This window comes from Mesocricetus auratus, unplaced genomic scaffold (assembly GCF_017639785.1).
Source record: "Mesocricetus auratus isolate SY011 unplaced genomic scaffold, BCM_Maur_2.0 Super-Scaffold_100007, whole genome shotgun sequence".
Classification (NCBI taxonomy): Eukaryota; Metazoa; Chordata; class Mammalia; order Rodentia; family Cricetidae; genus Mesocricetus; species Mesocricetus auratus.
In genome coordinates this window covers 62,151,809-62,171,527 of record NW_024429191.1, presented here as the reverse complement: position 1 = coordinate 62,171,527, position 19,719 = coordinate 62,151,809, and the positions used below count along the sequence as shown (strand labels likewise).

At 46.1% G+C, this 19,719-nt stretch overlaps 1 protein-coding gene across 4 annotated transcripts in view; it reads right to left on the bottom strand.

Moving 5' to 3' along the window:
* Hnf1b (HNF1 homeobox B) overlaps positions 1-19,719 on the bottom strand; it is a 52,134-nt gene that overhangs the window by 13,348 nt on the left and 19,067 nt on the right. For 2 of the 4 annotated variants that reach the window (XM_005076928.4, XM_005076930.4), the window contains exons 5-6: positions 7,996-8,156; positions 2,573-2,705 (exon numbers count right to left, since the gene is read on the bottom strand). In XM_005076928.4, the coding sequence (XP_005076985.1) occupies positions 2,573-2,705; positions 7,996-8,156 (294 nt within the window). Of the gene's footprint in view, positions 1-2,572; positions 2,709-7,995; positions 8,157-19,719 lie in introns of all 4 variants that reach the window. The other 2 variants (XM_005076927.4, XM_005076929.4) reach the window with 1 other exon arrangement.

Here is a 19,719-nt window from a genome sequence, read left to right as displayed (position 1 = left end):
TAACCCTCTTCCTGGCTCCCCTGGGTGGGACTTGAATGGGGGGGTATCTTCTGATCACCCTCAGAATATCACTAGAATATTACTTCCTTGTGGGACTCAACTTCTCCCCAAGTTTTCATCTCACCAGACACCCTGATACTCTATTTCAATTTCCCTCCTCTTACTGACGGCCTCTGGCTCCTAGGAAACCCTTTGAATTTTCTGTTTATCCAGGAGCCCATGTCCCCTACTCTCATAGGGAAGTCTCTGCACAGGAAAGAATGGTAACACATCTAGACTGGATGACACTGGAAGGCACAGTTCAGAAACATGCCTGAGCATTTGAGCCACCCAGGGGACCTCTTTAAAAAAATATACATTCTTGAGCCCCACCCAAGACTCCGTGAGTCAAAGCCTGCAGAGGTGGGGCCCAGGAATCTCATTTTCGACAGTCCGAGATCCCAGTGTGCTTCTGTTCCAGGTCCGAGAATCTCTGATGTCATCCTAGCTCCCCCAGGGTGTGTGACTCGTGGCCTTTTTATCCGGAAGAAGCAAAGATAATGAGGATTTGGCAGTGACAAAGTCACTTGTCCAGAGTCCTGCAGTGCTGAGGAAGGGGCCCGCACACACGAGAAAACAAGAAACCTTCTGACTGACTCCCTTAGAGGAGAGCATTGGGTCTCAGCCAAACTTCCCAGCAACCCCGACCTTCTTTTTGCTCTGTCTACCCCAGTGCCCACGCGCACCTGTGCCTAAGGTCAGTGCGCACTGTCCGCACGCTGCGCTGCAGGAGACAACGTGAGGAGGCTGAGATGCCCGGGAGCACATGATGGGGAGAACAATACAGCTGAGCGTGTGTCTTAGTCGAAGCTTGGTACGGGACGGAAGAAAGTGGGGGCAATTTGTGTATTACTTTGTTTGAAAAAATAAGGAAACATATCTTACCCCATAGGCCCTTTTTGTCCCCCTCCCCTGTGGGGTGTGTGTGTGTGTGTGTGTGTGTGTGTGCTTGTGTGTGTGTGCAGGCATGAACATGTATAGGTCAGAGGACAACTTGCAGGAGTCAGTTCTCTCTCTCCACTTTCATGTGGGACTAAACTCAGATCATCAGACTTGGTGGCACATAAGCGCTTTTGCCTGTTGAGACATCTCCCCCAACCCCATGAACTACAGGAAGGTAAGCAAGCTGGTTTAAGTCATCCCATTCTTTATCCAAGTCCTGGGACTGGTTTGGCTGCTGTAGTCTGTGTACCAGAAGGGCCAGTGAAATGGAAGTGAATTTGAGGTAATTTTTGACTTTGGAAATCTCCTAAAGGTCTCTTTATTCCCATTTCCCTTCTGCAAAAGTAAGTGCAGAGTGTGCTTCCATCCCAACAGCTAAGGACAAGGTAAGAGCTGCACACGGTCATTCAACGAATTCATGTGCTTTCAATGGCCCGTGCCCTGTTCTACCCTCAAAGGAGGCATCCTCTTACGGGATTCCAGTTCTTAGGAGATGGGAGGGGAGGGAAGCAACACGGAGGAACAAGACAGGAAGCAATCAGCATGGGGTCCTGGACACCAGGATGCCAAGAGGACCACGGGCAGGGCAAAGTTGAAAAATTATGACTGACATGCCACCTTCAAGCACCTCTGGATCCGTCTGAGGAAAATCTCCTCATGTTACAAAGTTGGTTCTGAGAAACAATGACTGCCTGAATGGTCACAGTGAAGTGGAAAATGTCCAAACCCTCAGATATTTGGTGATGGTGAAGCTGAAAAATGTCCATACCCTCTGTTTTACAGCCTGCCTCCCCACAGCAGCAATGGCTCACCTCTGATGGGGTAAAGCTGGCTGCAGAGCCAGAGCCTGCTTAAGCTGGAAGGACCTGATCCAACCCCCCATCTTCAGGCACGTGTTAAACAACCTACTTCTTTTTAAAAGTTTGAGAGCTCAGAGATGCTAGGTCAGTGGTCCTCTGTATTTTTACAGGGCTCGCCTATGACATGAAAGGACTTCTTCAGAAACCCATCAAAACCTTGCTTCATCCTCACCAACCCCAAGAATTTCCTAGAGAACACACAGGGATAGGAATGAACAGGAAACAAGCTTATAAGCCACAGTTATGAGAGGTCTTGCTTTCTGGATTTACAAGCGTGTCTATATTCCTTATCACCGAATAACGTTAACAACTCATTTTATAGATGAGGAAATCCAACCCCAGAAGGGTTTAGCAATTTGAACTGGCTGCATAACTAAATTGTGCATAAGTAAATTGTGACCTGGATTCAAAGCCATTAGAAAAACATCTCTTGTAGGATAGACATTGTAGAGGAGAGCCAAAGAGCCAAAGAACTAAAATCAAATACACAAGTGTGCTGAGAACAACTGAGCCTATCTGTGAATCCAGCCATGAGGCAAAGGCAGGAAGATGGCTGCAAGTTCAAGGCCAGCTCCATAGTGATGCCCTGTCTCAGCCACCCTACCCCGAAAACCCTCTAGGGGCAGAGGGGTATGTCTCACATGGGGTATTTTGTGCCTTTTCCTGTCATGCTGAATTGCTTTTCATTTTTCTCCCTGCCCCCAGGTTTACCGACCAAGAGTGGAACTTACTCTGTGCAATGGCCATGACTCCAGACAAGGGGGTCATGATGAGGTTCTGAGATTGCTGGGGGTTGTGGTGGGAGAGGCTGTGGATATTCGTCAAGGTGCTGACGGGGGGCAGTCCTCCTCCTGAGACCGTGATCTGCTGGAGAGGACAGAGAGTGGGGTTAAACCACGAAGGGCCGTTTCCAGAATCTACGACTTAGCAACGCATTCATTCCCATAACAACAAAAGTTAAACAGTGGGGCAGATTCCATTCTAGACGCTGAGGAGGGAGCAGTGACAGTCAGGACTCTGTCCTCATGGCGATTGTATCTGTCCATTCTGTGAGCTACCAGCTTGCTTCAGAAGGTTTTCTGTCCATGTGTTACGTGACTGTGACCTGCTCACGCCTTAGGTGCCCTCTGTCCTGATTTCCTACCTTTTATGTTACTGATGTTAGAGATAGGTGACTGCTAAAAATAAAAGTGAGGCAGCGCCGTGGGCCTCTCCAGTGAGGACAGACTAGGAACCAGGGAGGAGCACAGAGTGCTCCCCCAGCCCTCGTCATGCATCAGCTCACTGAGTCCCAAGAGTTCTGACGTGCCCATTTCCCAGATGAAAAGCTGAGACCAAGAGTAGATATGCATCCTGTCTGAGATCCTGAAGCTAGGAAATGGAACGCCTGTTCTTCAAGTCAAGGTCAGTCTGACCTAGGACCCATTTTTAAACCTATTCTATAGGAGGATCTTCTGCTTTTCCCTACAGTAATTACTAAGGGGGGGCTAAGATTTTTTCCCCCAAATCTTCACCATACTTTAAAATTGTCCTTCCTCCTTCCTTCCTCCTCCTCCTCCCCTCCATCTGCAGTCAAAGTGCTGGGACTACTAATGACAAGACAGCTAACCCAGTCCCCATTGTCTCTCACCACCACATTTTAACGACAGAGTCACAGGTGAAAGTGACCAATTCTTGCATGTGTGTTTGCACATGACTGCCATATTTAACTCTTTTTATTTTTGTTCCTACTGATATCTTTTCCTACTTCTCATCTTTCCAGGTGTATCACTATATAACAAGCATCAGATCCTGCCAGGGGCTTGTTCTTGCTTTAATGGATGTGTCTATAAGCCCAGTGACTGGAACTTTCTCAATAGTACTAAATAAGAACCATTATAAAATGTGTTGCTTTGATTCCAATATTAATCAGAAATATTTCTAATGTCCTCTTGCTAGTTATAATCACACATAAAATAGTTTTATATACATACTTTTTCATGATAGTTTACCATTCACAGTTTTGAAATACTTTCCAACTTTTGGTTTCTCAAGAAAAGGTTTTTCTGTGTAGCCCTAGCTGTCCTGGAACTCACAGAGATCTGCCTGCCTCTGCCTCTTGAGTGCTGGGATTATAGGTGTGAGCCACCATTGCTTGGCTCTAATTTTTTTCTTAAGAAAAGGCGATCTCTCCTCCTAAGTAGACCCAGGTATTGCTGAGAGCAGTAGGTAACCTGAAGAGGGTCCATCACACACCCAGCTGCCTTACATGTTCCCTAGAGTCTGTCAGATTCTCAGTCTCACACTGTATCTGGAAAGATGGTAGCTCCCACCCTGTTCTTCTGGTCAACCCCACACTTTCCAAGGTTAACTTGAAAAAAGAGGAAGGGGGGCGGGTGGGATCTTGAATAGGTTTGTTTGTGTTTTTAAAATGAACATCAAGAAATGAGTTAGAGGTCACATGACCAATAAGGAATTTTGACCACATCAAACAAGAGAGAACCAGCCTGTTTGCTGGACTTGTTTTTCAAAATGTCAGAGTCATAAAAAAAATCTGTGACCTGCCCTCAGACCTAATCCTTTGGGTAATATGGTCTTGTGGGGAAAGTCAACAGGGGAGCACAGGTCACCCCCCTCAGCACTTAAGTTTGATGGTGCCACAGAAATGGGTGTCAATGATAAAAAAAATGATTATGCATAACTTTACTATTTGTAAGCTACTTTTTAAGAAGTCCTCAGTCCATAATGACACAAACAGGGCAAGCTTTATGATTTTTTTTGTTCCTGGGTTACATATCAAGAAACTGACCCTCAGAAGACACATATAGATGAACTGTATGTCACTGGGCAGCAAACAAGGGAGTTCAAGTTCGAGTTAAATTTTGCCAGATTTCCAATCTCATCCACTTACTGTGCTTGGCAACCTTGATCAAGTGACTTCCCACTCTAAGAAGTAGCCATTACTTTCCACTTGCTTCCAGGATGGATGAAAGCCAAAGAGTTACCAAAGATACCATGATGACCCTTAACAACCGTTTGCAGAGCCTGGATTATATAATACCTTTGATGTGGTAATTTCTTTATGTGCCTACAACATGTGAGGTGAGGGCTACTAGCCGTATCTTGCAGAGAAAGAAGATACAATTTAGAGAGTTTAGGAAATGTCTCTAAACTTTTTTTTTCAATAAGAAGAAAGAAGGGTCTCAGTTGGTAGCACCATAGTTGAATGCAGGTGATCTGCTTTCAACGTCTGACTTAATACTGCCCAAGTATTGCATGAATTAAAAAAAATCAGTAAATACAAATTACAGTCTTAATAGCTTTGCTATTTTGGCATGGGGGAGGGTTTGATCCTAAACAGAGCTGTAAGAAATCTTCACACCAACTCTATCACATGGTATTATTTCTCCAATTTTGCAATTGAAGACACTGAAACTAAGCAATTCCTCAGCTCCCTCCTGTCCTACTGTGTCCAGTTTTAATGTGGGTTCTGAGGATCCACAACCGGGTCCTTATGTAGCAAGTATGTTACCCTCTGAGCCATCTCTCCAGCCCCATCATGTTCTTTTTAGGCCGTATTCCACTCTTGTGTTGGTGGAACATGTTCTGGGATGCATTTGTTATACATTAACAGAGAATAGACTCTTGAATTTGGGCACCTGGCAATAGTGATGTAACATAGGAACCAAGGTGTTGGAGACAAGTGAGATATTTGTTAACATCGAGGTGTGCTGTCTTGGTCAATCATCAATCTGATAGCACATTGCCCAGTGAGAGTAATGCTGGAGAAAACACAAGACTGTGCCTGCAGGCTGCATACGGAGCAGCCTGGACCTGGACAAGTTAGCTTGTGCCTTAAAGAAGCACAAGAGAGCTCAAAGACAGTCTCCAAGGACCTTTAAGTAATAAGAAATAAGACTTGGAATTATATTTCATTTTGCTTTTTCAGTTCTTGGGGTTTCATTCTTCTAGGAAAAGCACCTCTACCATTAAGACATCTCCAACCCTAGGAGTTTATTATTATTATTATTATTATTATTATTATTATTATTATTATCCTCTGTGTATAAATGCTTTGCATATATGAATGAATGTCTGTTCGTCACATGAGTGCCTAGTGCCCATGGAGGCTAGAAGATGGCATCAAATCCCATAGAACTGGGATTATAGATAGTTGTGAGCCATCGTGTGGGTGCTAGGAATTGAATTCTGGTACTCGGAAGAAACAAGGAACCAGCCGGTTCTCTTAACTACTGAATCGCCTCTCCAGCCCCACCCAGGAGTTCGTAGTCCACTGAGAAGTAAAGACCTCTTCTACAAACCTCTTCTTCCAGGGAAGCCTGCGTAATGTTTGACCCTAACTTGTTTGTGTTTTTACATGACTGTTAAGAAATCATAAAGACTGGGGGCTGGAGAGATGATGGCTCAGGGGTTAAGAGCACGGGCTACTCTGCCGGGAGACCTGGGTTCAATTCCCAGCAACCACATGGCAGCTCATACCTGTCTGTAACTCCAGTCCTAGGGGGTCCAACACACACATGGTACATAGACACATGTGTAGACAGAATACCCATTCACATAAAATAAAAATAAAGGTTAAAAAACACCTAAGAAAATAAGAAACCATAAAGACATATATATACCTCTTACAAGGTAGCGGGCACAAATTATTGGCGAGAAGGAAGGGTCTCTCTTAGTGGGTAGGGAAGAACACAAGAGGGCTGAGAAAAGCTTCCCACCAGGTTTCCCCATTATTTCTGTTTACAAAGACTCCCACTGGAGGCCAGCTCAGGTCTCCTGAAACTGGAGTTGTCCAGATCAGCCCACCCCGCCCCCCAGGACCTACACGTTGTTTTTCTTCCAAAGAACTGGAGACTTGGTCAGCTGTGACTCACTCCTCCTGTGTTGCCTACACAGCACACACACCAAGGACTAAAGTGTCAAGTGCTCCCTGCCATCCTCCAGCCCCCACTGACCACGGGGGGGGGGGTGACACCTTTCCGGAATGTGTGCAGCTCCACCTTCAGCGTGGAAATCAGGAACCCTAGCTCCTCCCTGCCATGAAACAGAGCATGACCCAGAGAATAAAGTTTTCCACTTCCTACCCTCACCGTTGGTGTCGAAATACTCCTGTTGTCTTAAAAGCTCTCTCCTGTGCCCTTGTGTTGCCAAAAACATGAATTGGGGACTGGGTCTAGGATGGTGGTGGTGGGGTACATAGAGGGATTCAGAGAGGGTAGGGGGAGACAGGAATCAGAATGCGCTATAAACACGTATGAAGTTGTCGTGTATTTTTAAAAAAGAAGATGAAGAATTAGAAACTTGGAAACTCAAGTGGGACTTACTGAGCAGGGTAGAGTTCATCCAGGTGTGGGGCTGTGGTTAGAGCTAGAGAAAACTTCAGTGAAAATAGAACCAACGCTGAAGTAACAGCACTGCCATTCATGAAATATTTACAACGTTGAGTGTTTTCCTACGAGTTATCACACTTCCTCCACGACACTATTGCTGTTACCCCCATTTTATAGATGAGGAAAAGAGAACCAAAGTAGTTCGGTAATTTGCTCAAGGCTGCACCACTGGAAAGTGCCAGAGCTGAGATTGGAGAGTTGGTAACTGTACCTTCAGAGTCACTGTTTCTTACTCTAGGTGCTACCCCACTGCACCTGCAGTTGCGACCTTCCCCTCAGTTCCAGAAACTTCTCCCATCTCCTGTCATCCACTACAACCTGACACTGTCCTCATCGGGACCAAAGGAGTTGGAAAAGGAGTCCTGGGGGCTTGTTTCAAAGTGAGGTGCTCTCTGGGTTAAAAAAAAGATCTGGTTTTGGAGGCCTTGGAGGGAAGGATGAATGAACATTTTATCAACACAAATGTCACTGGCAGCCCCAAAACAAACAGCGTCCCACCCGGCTCGCTCCTTTATGAGGCATTCAATCAATAAAATGAGAGCAGAGCTCTGTCAGATTTATTGGCTGGGTTCAAACTGAACACCTCTTCTACCCGCCAAAGGCTGGGTCACCAGTCTGCCTTTCCGTTCCTGCTCTGGACAGCCCCCATTTTCCCCTGTGGGGCTACAATGGTTCATTGTTTGAGGCAGGCCTTGTGAGAAGTTGTATTTGTTTTGCCTCTTATCTTATCGGCTCCAGTCCTACAATGGCCCAGGTGTACTCACCATTTTACCATCAGGTGAGAGAAGACTGTGGCCTGGGTCCAGGCTGCCTGGGGAGACTTGCTGTAAAACCGACTGGCTGGTCACCATGGCACTGTTGCCGTGGTGACTGATTGTTGAAGAGGAAGTGACCTCATTGTTTCCCTGCTGGCTGTAGCGGACTCCTGCAAAACAACATGAACCCAATAGGAAACATTAGTGTCACCAGGGTCCCTGGACACTGACTCAGTGCTTTTTGTTTTCAATGGTGGGTGACAAGAAAACAAAATGGTTTTCTCCTCCCCGACCTCTCACAAGAACTCTCAGTTATCTTCCTGAGCAAGGGTGCTGTGGCCTCTACTTTAACTGTAGAATATAAGATCTCTGAAGGTAGGATAGTTTGTCATTTTGGTTGTGAGCCTTAGCCTATAATGGCCGAATCATCTCTCCAGCCCAGGGTAGGACACTTTGATCTATTTTGTTTTGCTCTTTGTTACATTGCCAGTGTTTTAGCACTTGATGGTCATTCAGTCAACTTTTGTTGAAGGATGAAAGGTTGGAAAGCAGGAGAAAGAGAGCTGAACCTTCTGAAGGTTTAAGTCTCTCTGAAGGCAGAAGCAGGTCAACCAGCAAGGGTGGGACAGATTCCCAATCAATACAAGAAGTTTTCTAGCAAGAAGGGGCAGTGGGAAGACTTTAAGGCTTAAGACTTTAAACAGACACGTGTAGGTTCGAATCCTGTCTGGCTCTGCACCTCTACCTCCTCTCATGAAATAGAGAGGATGCTTCCTCTCCAGGGCTGTTTGAGGATTGGAGACAACCTCTCTCCATCTCCCAACATAATGCCAAACACCCTGGGACTGAGGAAGATGCTTGGCAGGGTGAGCTGGTAGTAGGACAGATCTCAGGACATGGATAAGAAGATTCTTGAATTCTAGGGTCAGATTCTAAGCATGGATGGAATGTTCTGATAGATGGCAGCTTGTAGCGGCTCCTGCCTTGGCAGACTGACTATCACCCAGGAAGCAACTTGGCAGGAGGCCTGCCCGCTGCTCTTCTGCCCTTTCCTTCTGAAGCATCCGGACTTCACTCCTATTTCACCTGCATGTTTTGACTCTCTGATCAGCTATTTACCTCCCCAAGATGCCCTGCTCCCAAGAGAGTGGCGATAACGCTGGGAGTCAGGTGTGTGCTCACCTCCCAGCCTGTCCCCATCATTGATTCGGTCTCAAGTCAAACAGTCCCTGGACTTAGCCTATTTAATTTGGCTGAAGGAAAAGGGCCAGCCCTCTGATGATCAAATATGGGTCACAGGGAGGCTTCTCCCCTACACAGGCCACACGATTATTATTTAAAAATAATTAACTAAGGATATCCATGGGAAACAAAAGCCTTCGCAAGGGGGCATGGTAAGAGCCCAGAGCCTCTCATTAGAGGCTAGGCAGCACAGCCCAAGGTGTCTGCAGCTCATAGGCTTTAACTTATCATAAAGAACTTGATCTCTAGCTCTCCAGACTTCCCCTTTAAGATCTCTGGTTGGGAGTTATAGGATCCCTGTTTTGATCATAGCTTTACCATCTCTCTACTGAGCTCCAGCTTCCTTATCTAGAAGCTGGAGGATGACGTGCTTTGGGGAGGGGACTGTCAGTGCAGTATGGAGGGAGTTAGGCAGGAGGCTTGTAAGTTCTGGGTTCATCTGTATCCCTTCCCCAGTGATGCTCTTCTCATAGACGTGACAGTCACTAGAGTTATCTTCCAGGGGAAAGGACAGATATCAAGCAATTATTCACAGGCCACATACAAGGAATAGATGGATCTTATCACAGAGAGAGAAAAAAGAGCCCTAGTCTTTATATGTTTCATGAATTTGGAAGAACACTTGAAATAACAACAAATGAGGAATGCAAAGTGTAGAGGTTCCGGAGTTAGGTGACCAGGGCTTAAACCCTGGTTCCACCAAGCCATAGCCATGTAATCTGGGGAGGCTATGCACTTTCCCTGGGCTTTGGTGTCCACACTGTTAACAATGTACTCTCCTTAGGTCCCTGGCAAAGAACACAATCAATGGGTGTGCAAGTCCTCAGGTCATGCTGGGCATGTAACAGTCGCACCAAGAATCTCCCCCTCTACTTTCAGCTGTCTTTATCCAAATATTTGTAGGATGACTGAGGTCACACAATCTTACTAAGCACCTACTAACCACTTAAAAACTGTGCTGGGAAACTTCATTAAGAAGTGGGTGATCTTTGCTTCTTCAGTCACCATTGCTAGCTCTGACATGGATGGAAATAGATGACAAAGCCTCTGGGTTAACTGGATTTACTGAGGACACCAGGTTAACTGTCACAGAAGACCCATAGGAGAAATGGCTATGGCAGATCATGGCTGGTGACACGCCTGTCACTCATTACTTGGCTCAAGTCACTAATTAGTCATCTCACCATCATGGATCCTATGAGCCACAGAAAGTAGACTCAAAAGTCAATGTATCTCATATATATTAAAAACAATCTTATTTTACATATCAATCCTCCCATTCTCTTGCCCTTCTATCCCATGATTCCCACTGACCCCCCAACCCATCCCCCATCCACTCCCCAAGGATAGTGAGGCCCTCCATGGGGGTCCATCAAGGTCCAGCACATTATTTGGGGGAGGGCCGAGGCCCTCTTTTGCGTATCTGGGCTGCAATAGTATCCCTCCATAGGGAATGGGCTCTCAAAGTCCATTTGCGCACTAAGGATAAACACTGGCTCCACTGCTAGAGGTCCCATAGACTGCCCAGGCCTCACAGCTGAGCCAAGGCATCTTTTTTTTTTTTTTTTTTTTTTTTTTTGGTTTTTCGAGACAAGGTTTCTCTGTGGCTTTGGAGGCTGTCCTGGAACTAGCTCTTATAGACCAGGCTGGCCTTGAACTCACAGAGATCCGCCTGCCTCTGCCTCCCAAGTGCTGGGATTAAAGGCGTGCGCCACCAACGCCCGGCCGAGCCAAGGCATCTTAATACAATCTAGAGTCTTCCCTGGTGTCCTGGAAGCCACTGTTCCCTGGGCATCACGGGCCTTGGGTTATTGCTGAATTCCCAGAAACCTACGAAACTGACAGATCTCCTGGTTTTGACTCAGCAAGACTGGCTAGAAGTGTCAAAAGCAGAGAGAATATATGTGGCTCTTCACCCAGCTGTACCCTGGGATTTTTTTCATATGCACGTACTAGTGCAAGTGGAAGCCAGAGGAAAACCTTGAGTTACCTTGAGTATTTATCCTTAGGTACCCCTCTTATATTATTAGTATTATCTTTTTTTTCTCCTGGATCACATCAGGTATGCTATCATAGCCTGTCAGCAATCCCCAGGAATCTGCAAGTCTCTGCTTCCCCAGCACTGGGATTACAAAGCCTGTCTCACCATGCTCAGCTATTGCATGGGGTCAGATGAGGTAACTGGGGATCAAACTCAGGTCCTTCACAGACTAAGTTACCTCTCTGTCATCTCTGCTCAGAAACTTCTGATGACCCCTGCTTTCTGAAGAAGCCCAAATACCTGTGACTGGCATAATGGGGCCCTCGCGTCTGCACTCTGCTTTATTTGAAATACATTATCCCTCACCACACTCCATGAGGTCACCTCAGATCAGACGGCTCTGCCACCGCCTTGCCTATGCTGTCCCCTCTGTTCGGACAGTTCATTTTCCTGCAGTGTCTCAGTGAAGATGCCCTTCCTTCATCCTGTTATGTAATGGTCCCATCCTCTGTGTTTCCAAGGCTCTAGAGCAGCGGTTCTCAACCTCCCTAGTGTTGTGACCCTTTATTACAGTTCCTCAGGTTGTGGTGACCTCAACCATAAAGTTATTATCATTGCTACTTCATAACTATAATTTTGTTACTTTTCTGAATCATAATGTAAACATCTGATTCGCCGGATATCTGATATGTGACCCCAGTGGAAGGGTCTTTCAGCCCCCAAAGGGGTCATGACCTAGAACTGATGCTCTAGACATCTGACATCAGGAACTGGCCTCTCTGTACTCCTGTGTGTTTACTTTTCTCTCCCTCTCAAAGGAAGAGGTACAGTACTCATTGTGGCTTCCTCAGGCACCTGGCATTGTGCCTATTTACAGAACGAAGAAGTGAGACCTCAGCTGCACTGAGGATCCATGCCCCAGATCAAAGAACAGGCAGAAAGAGAAAGTAGGGTCAGTTCTGTATTGATAGTGTAAACCTGTTCCAGGTCTATTGCTGGGACATCACTGGAAAGTCACACAAGCTTCGCAGCTGAGAAGCACCAGATGAATTCAGAAATTTGCACAAAGCTGAACGTGACCACTCGGAATATAATAAACAGCCCGTGTGTGCACTCTCCCCCCTTGAACATCACTGTCAGCCACCTCGGTCACTCAAGTGCTAACCCCATGCAGGCCCATCAGGAATCATAGTTCCTCCTGACTGCAGACAATCCTATGTCCACCACTTCATGATGGTGACCTGCAGCCCTCCTGACTGCTGCTTCCTTAGGCAAACTTCAGGACCTTTCCAGCTCAAGTGCACATTTGCTTTTGGATGGTACTTGTGCTCCTTTAACCATGTAGTGGCTGTAAAACGGCTAATGTTTCAGTTAAGGCTTATCTTTTCAAAACGTGTCGCTGATAGTGTGATTTTTTTTTCCTCATCAGTCCTGTAATGGTTCTTGGGTAACCTAGCTCCATGTTTCGTTCTTAGCTTGCCCGTGTTGGTGTATACAGGACCAGTTGGATCATGTGTGTTCAGAGACAGCCATGACTACCTCACAGGAGACTTCAGAGGAGAAGATCTGTTCAGGGCTCCCACCTATAACTTGTGGAAGATCCCTGGCTATGTAGACCACCTCTTTAAAAGCCTCAAAAAACAGCAAAGATTTCAATTCTGGAAATGACAAAGTATCAGTCTTTAGACATTTAGAACTCTGTCTGTCTCCCCTTTAACGCCATTATGATTTTTGGATCAATCAACTTTTTAAGCCTTGGTCTTTTTTGTTGTTGTTGTTGTTTGTTTGTTTTTTGTTTTTTTTTCTCCTGTAAAATTGACATATAAATTTTTTCTTCTGGTGATAGGTGGATTAATAAAACAATGTAAGAGAAGCTCTGGGCTTTGCTGGGAGACAAAATGAACGGAAGAGCAATGCCAACTGGGAAATCATGTTTGAAATTTCTCTTGTATTAGGAGAGAGAAGAGAGTGGGGACTCTTGGGTAATAAGGGCTTAGCTTGCCCCTCGTATAGCCTTTGGCACTGAAGCCTGAGGGCTCCCTTTACTGGGATCCGTACACTGTACCCAACACCTGGTGGGATGTCTTCACCCTTGACATTTCATTTTGAAGCCAGCTCTTATTCGTGATAATGCAGGAATGTTCCTCCAGTTGGTGGACCTATGCCAGCTCGAGTGAGCGCCCCAGCCACCAACAGAGTAAACATTACTCAACTGGCCAGGGCTCTGTCACACACATTCTTCCTCTGTGTTCCTAACCTCATGCAGAGCACAGCCCAAACCCATTGGCTCTGAAAACTAGATATTTGAACTGGGGTAGGAGGGAGCAAGTGAAGAAGAGAAAGTTCTTCCAAAACGAAGCCACTATGTCCATAAATCATGCGCAGACAGAAATGTGTTTCTTATGAAGTCCCAGGCTTGTACTGGGAAGGAGAGAGGGGGATGTTAAGCTAGTCTTAGTGGTCCAGCCCTGTATCCTCATACCCACCCCCACCTAAGGACCATTCCCTTTTTTTGAGGATGGAGGCAGAGAGATGGGCAGTCTGGCTAATTCCTCAGATACTCGTTTGTCATTAAAAGAATGTGAACAATTCTTTGGCTTAAAGTCAGGGATTCCAGAAACCAAAGCTTCCAAATGAATTAGCACTGCTGCCTCAGTTTCTCTGTGGACAGCACAGGGCTTTTACCATTCTGAATACTATTTCTCCCTAAGGATAAAGACTTGGGTTTGTCCAGAGTTTAGGAGATTGAAATTCTGAAAGCCTAGGAAGAGGAAACTGATGGGAAAAAATGAAAGCAATTTAAACACGAGGGTGGTCTCAGTTCTAGATCCTAAAGGCCTCAGGTAGGAGCCCCATTCACGGCATGAGAAACACAGACAGGCCTGTGAGGACGGCAAACATTCTTGACTCAAGGGGTAAAATGTTGACTGACACTTCAGGGAAGCCCACAAACTGGTTTTCTTATAAAAAGAATCAAAGTGAGGGCAAACAATGGGGAAAGGAAGGAAGAAGAGAAAGCAGCTGGGAATATGTGCACTGTGCCTTCAGACTTAACCCACAGGCAAGGAGGCAAGAGGGACGGGCACCCTGTGTCCTTTCTTCCGTGGGGCTGGCCTTAGTAGGTACGTCCTCATGTCCTTGCCAGAGAGCCAGTGTCTACAAGCAAACATCAGGGGCTCTGTAAGGTCACTTCAGCCTGGAGTCCAAGGCCACAGCCAGAAGAGCCTCCCTGGCACTGGAGAACCGTTGCAGGCCTCACCCAGGAGAGCATTTGATACTGGGTCCTCAGTGGGCCACAGATGCCCATGTGACACAATGGACAGCAGAAGCTCTGAGCTGGTCACCTAGCTAGTCTCACATTCTGAAGCTGACCCCCTTCCCTCTTCCTATAATCCTCAAATGGATTCCCAATGTGTTGAGTCACTTTATTACAACCCACAGAGAGTTTGAAACAATTGTAGGGTTTGCAGCCTTGTTTCTTGTCTGCATCTCTTATGAGAGTGAATACATGTGCCCTGAGAGCAGTCTGTCCATGTCATCCGTCCTTCTTCGCCACCCCCTTTTCCTCAGCTGCTTTTTTACATGGTGCCTGGCCTGTGCCAAGTATCCAAGGACTTGCGAAGTAAGTAAGTCAATGAGGAAGAATGACCTGACAGAGGACTCCATGAGAAGCCACTGTAGTGTATGGGTTTCTCCTAAGTCTTCTCCTTTTTCTTTCTGTAGTGAAGAGAGGTTTATTGTTTGAGGATGGAATAGGAAAGGGAAAGAGAAATTAAAACAACCAAAAGACCCGAGCAATCTCAGGTCAGAAGGCATCAGAGGAGGGTATAGAGGGGTGTGTGGGGAAGCAGCATGCTGCCTTCTGAACCTGAGCTCTCACCCTGTGCTTTATTTTGTGCTGAAATGGATGATGTGTATGCGTGCAGGGGCGGTGGCAGGGAGGGTCATTCTCTAGTCTTGCAGCCCAAGCATAACATCTGTTCTCAGGGGATGAGAGCAAGTACTTATATTAACGTAAGTTGGCCGTTTCTCAAGTGAGACTTAAAAGTGGTAACACATACATCAGGTCATCTTATTGCCTGGTGAGGAAGATTTGTGGGCCTTGCAGAACTGTGAGATGCCCAAGTTTATACTTTCCAAGTTGGAAAAACTATCTGTGGTTCACTGGGTTGGTTTTTGAGGTGAGAAAAAGAATTGGTTAATTAACACCTACTGTGGCAGAGTGAGTAATTTAATATCCTTTTTAAAAAAGAAATCAAGGTAAAAACCTAAGAAGGGTTAATGATGGACATCATTAGTTAGTCTAATGCCCGTGGGGGCAGACAGTATCCTGCTGCAGTCTGGCTCCTGGGGTCACCGTCTTTTCTGAGAGGTTGCCTTTGCAGGCAGGGGTAATATGGCTGCAACAAAGGTTCCCAGGTTTGGCTGACAGGGAGAATGCTGATGCTCCTAGTGGGCTGGGCAATGTGAGGAAGGCCATAAAGCCATCAGAAGGCTGGGCCACTGGGTGTTCACACAAAGTAAGGTCCTATAAACAGACATCTGTATTGTGACTGATGGGCTAATAAAGTTGCCTTAGAAAAGAGAGGTTTTTCCACTGTGACCTATTCATAAGCAATTCCCCCCACTAGGAGGGAATACCCAGGGAACATGATCCTTTGAGGCCTGACGACTGTTAGAGCTGCCTCCTTAATGGGTGCTTGCCTGGTCAAACCCCAGCCTCTTCATCACTATCACTGGGACAGCTCCATCAACATCATCACCATCATCATCACTATTGTCATCAGTATCATCATGACAGATCAGTGCTGATCACCCAGCAAGCTGATGAGTGGATGCTCAGTCCAGGGAGCACCAGGTATCAGACACCGAGACTTTGGCAGATGGGTGATGATTCACTTCTAGCCTTTGCTAGGAGAAGAGGAGCACCAGGTGAGCATTTGGGGAACACCATCAGAGAACTGACAGCTGCTCCGAGTCTGGCAGATTTTCTCCTGTCTCTTCAGGCAGCTCAGATGTACTGTCTAGGTCTCAGGTCACTCAGTGGAAACTCAGAAAGGCCCAGTCTCACACTTTTCTTGTTCAAGGAGTATTGGTTAGTAAGAGATGATAAAAGGATCTAAATTAGTAGACCATCAAACTAACTAGTACAACTAAACCAAGCGAGTAGTCTAGATCAGTAGAAATCAAGCTCAGAGAACATTAGGGAGAAAGCCAGGCTGTGCTCTTTGAGAAGTTTCTGGGAGCACTTAATGCTGGCACTATTTTTTTTTTTTTTGGTTTTTACGAGACAGGGTTTCTCTGTATTGTTTCAGAGGCTATTGGTCCAGCCCGGCCTCGAACTCACAGAGATCCGCCTGCCTCTGCCTCCCGAGTGCTGGGATTAAAGGCGTGCGCCACCACCGCCCGGCGCAATGCTGGCACTATTTTGTGAACTGCAAACTTGAGATAAGAGATGGCACATCAGGACATTGTTTTCAGAAAAAGGAAAGTAGGCTTTAAATACTATTCACAGATGCCATATTAAAAATGAATGTGATGGGGCTGGAGAGATGGCTCAGAGGTTAAGAGCACTGTTTGCTCTTCCAGAGGTCCTGAGTTCAATTCCCAGCAACCACATGGTGGCTCAGAACCATCTGTAATGAGACCAGGTGCCCTCTCCTGGCATGCAGACATACATGGAGGCAGGATATTGTATTCATAATAAATAAATAAATTTAAAAAAATGAATGTGATGATTAGTTTAACTATAAAGTGGAATAACAAAATGACAATACAGAGTATTTATACCTTAAGCATTTGATCAGGAACCTCTCTATAACAGATACATTCATTCCATAATTAAGTAGAGTGTACCACGGTGTGAGGCCTAGCAGGACAGACAGTGAAGAATCCGGTAGGGGCTTAGGTAGGGCTCAGTTCAGGGTTGATTCTACCACTCAGACCTTCCTTGTGAGCCCTGGAGTAAAATTCTACACAACAAGAAGACAGGCTGCACGTTTCTTACTTCGAGCCCACTGTGCAAACTGCTGGTGTTGTTTGGAGAGTTCCTGCCTTGATGCACAAGTACTCCATGGCCATCAGAGTTCAACAGGTGTGGATCAAGAAGAGGCATCCTGTCATGGACAGGGTTTCAAGGCACAGGTGTACAGGCTGTCGTCACTCAAAGGCCCCGGAAGCATTAACCCCTGGCAGTTATAGGTGTCTTGTTTATACCCAGTATAAATCTGTTTATTGTGACTGGCCCCACCCAATCTGCTGATGTTGTAAAGCCCTAATGGTCCCTAATAAGGGTGGAAGGCTTCTAATAGCACAGAGTTCCTGAAATGGGGATGGAGTGAGAGAGAGAAAAAAAAGAGGGAGGGAGACAGATGATGAGCCAACAATAAAGTGCCACAATGGCAAAGCTCTCTCTCTACTTCAAACAGCAGAGACTGGGCCTCAAAACTGAAAGCAACACACAGTCTCCAAGTTACGACAGGCCAGAATCCTCAATAAGTCTAATGATTCTTTCCCCAATATTATTCCTGTTTGTCAGCAGTTCTGGTCTCCTGAATCCTAGTCCATGGCTCCTGACCCCAGCTGCCTCTCCTCTTCCAGCTGCCAGCCCTTCAAAATTCTCCTGTTCTGTCTAGCTGAGTGACAGCTAACCCCTGGCTGTACATCCAAGTGTCTTCAGACATGTCACGCTCTACACTCAAGTAACATTGCACCTCAGCAATTTTGATCCTACAGGTGTGTGTGGAGCTACCATGTCTATGTTTAATGAGTTCCCTAGATTACTCTGATCTGTTCTAAGAAGGGGATTTGAGAACCACAGATTTTTGTCAGTGTTTCAGTTTCGTGATTTTGGATGTCTAAAATGATGGCCAAAGATCATAGAAGCAGCAGAGCCACACCCTTACCAAGAACCCAAGGAGACCTAGAGCCCTTCCTTGGTCAACTCAGGAGCTCTACAAGGGCCCTTAATCTTCCTTGCCAAGCAATAAGATGATCTGGGGTATGTGCTGTCACTTTGAAGCCCCACACAGCCCTATGTAGGTATTAGGATCTCTACTGGGCCAAAGAAGCCAAGGAGTTTATTTGAGAGTTCAAATGAGAGAGAATCAGTTCAAATGAACTGTTTTGAGAGTTACACCTTGCTTCCAGGTACATCCATCTCAGTGTGGTCCTAAGGAGGGGGCTGTCTGGAAGTAGCAAACTTCATGGCATCCTCCATTTGACAGATTCCTCTTGGAAAAGCCAGGAAAAGCCCATCTCCAAGATGTGCCTCCAACATGCAGAGTACGGTACCCAAGAAACTTTGCTCTTGACCTCTGTCCCCAGAGTATTAGAAGGATAAAGCCCACCCTGCTGCTACTCACTGTGGTACTGTGGAGGCTGCTGAGTCAGAGACAGGGAACGAGAAAGCAGTGCTCAAGCTGCTTCCCAAGAGATTTGAAGCTTCCTGTGCTCCCTGCAGGCTGGCGTCCACCCTCCCTTTCATGCACTGTCTCTGCCTGAAGAAGCAAGTCAGCTTCCCTTCTCAGAACAGAGGACTGCAAGCTTCTCAGACGCAGTCTCCCTCAGGAAAGCACCATCCTCCCTCTACTTGGTAGCTTCCATAGCCTAGTTACATACAAGCAATGCACACAAGTAGGGTACTCATACCCACTCTCATTAAAGGAGAAAAATACCCTGCTAGGTACAGGAAACTTTTGGTCCTCTGCTGCCCCTGACCTCCTATGTATGGTCCTGAGCCCTTGTCCCCAGCATCAGTCCATGCATATCACATCTGCTTCTCATTGGTACTAAATGCCCATGGCACTGAAGACATCTTATAGATGTCACCCAGCCATCCTAGGGAAGGTGAGAAACTAACTGCCTTATACCCTCTATATGACAAGAAGCCAGCCTGAATCTATTACAGACACCAAGATGAGAGTCTAGTTGAAAATACCTAAATTCTCTAAAAATCAAGGTTGAACAAGATCTCCAATAGAGACAGGGAAACAAGGGACCCCTCCCAAATGACAACAACAAACACTCTTCAAAATAACAACACAAGCAGCCTCTGTGGGGAACAACAATAGCCTCCTACATTTATAAAAGCCTGCTATGAGCCGGGCGTTGGTGGCGCACGCCTTTAATCCCAGCACTCGGGAGGCAGAGGCAGGCGGATCTCTGTGAGTTCGAGGCCAGCCTGGTCTACAGAGCGAGTTCTAGGACAGCCTCCAAAGCCACAGAGAAACCCTGTCTCGGAAAAAAAAAAAGCCTGCTATGTCCTGGATGATATATATATATATATCACAATATATATATATATATAATCTTATTTAGCATGTCTTTACAAGTTCTTCTAAATTCAGTGGGCACAACAACAGAAGCCTGAGCCTCATTTTCTCCCTGTGCAATGGGCATACCTACCTACAAAAACTGAAGGAGGAAATGGTATGATGCATATGTATACAGGGAAAGTATCCAGGACACAGCAGCCTTTTATAAATATAGGAGGCTATGTTGTTCTGGCC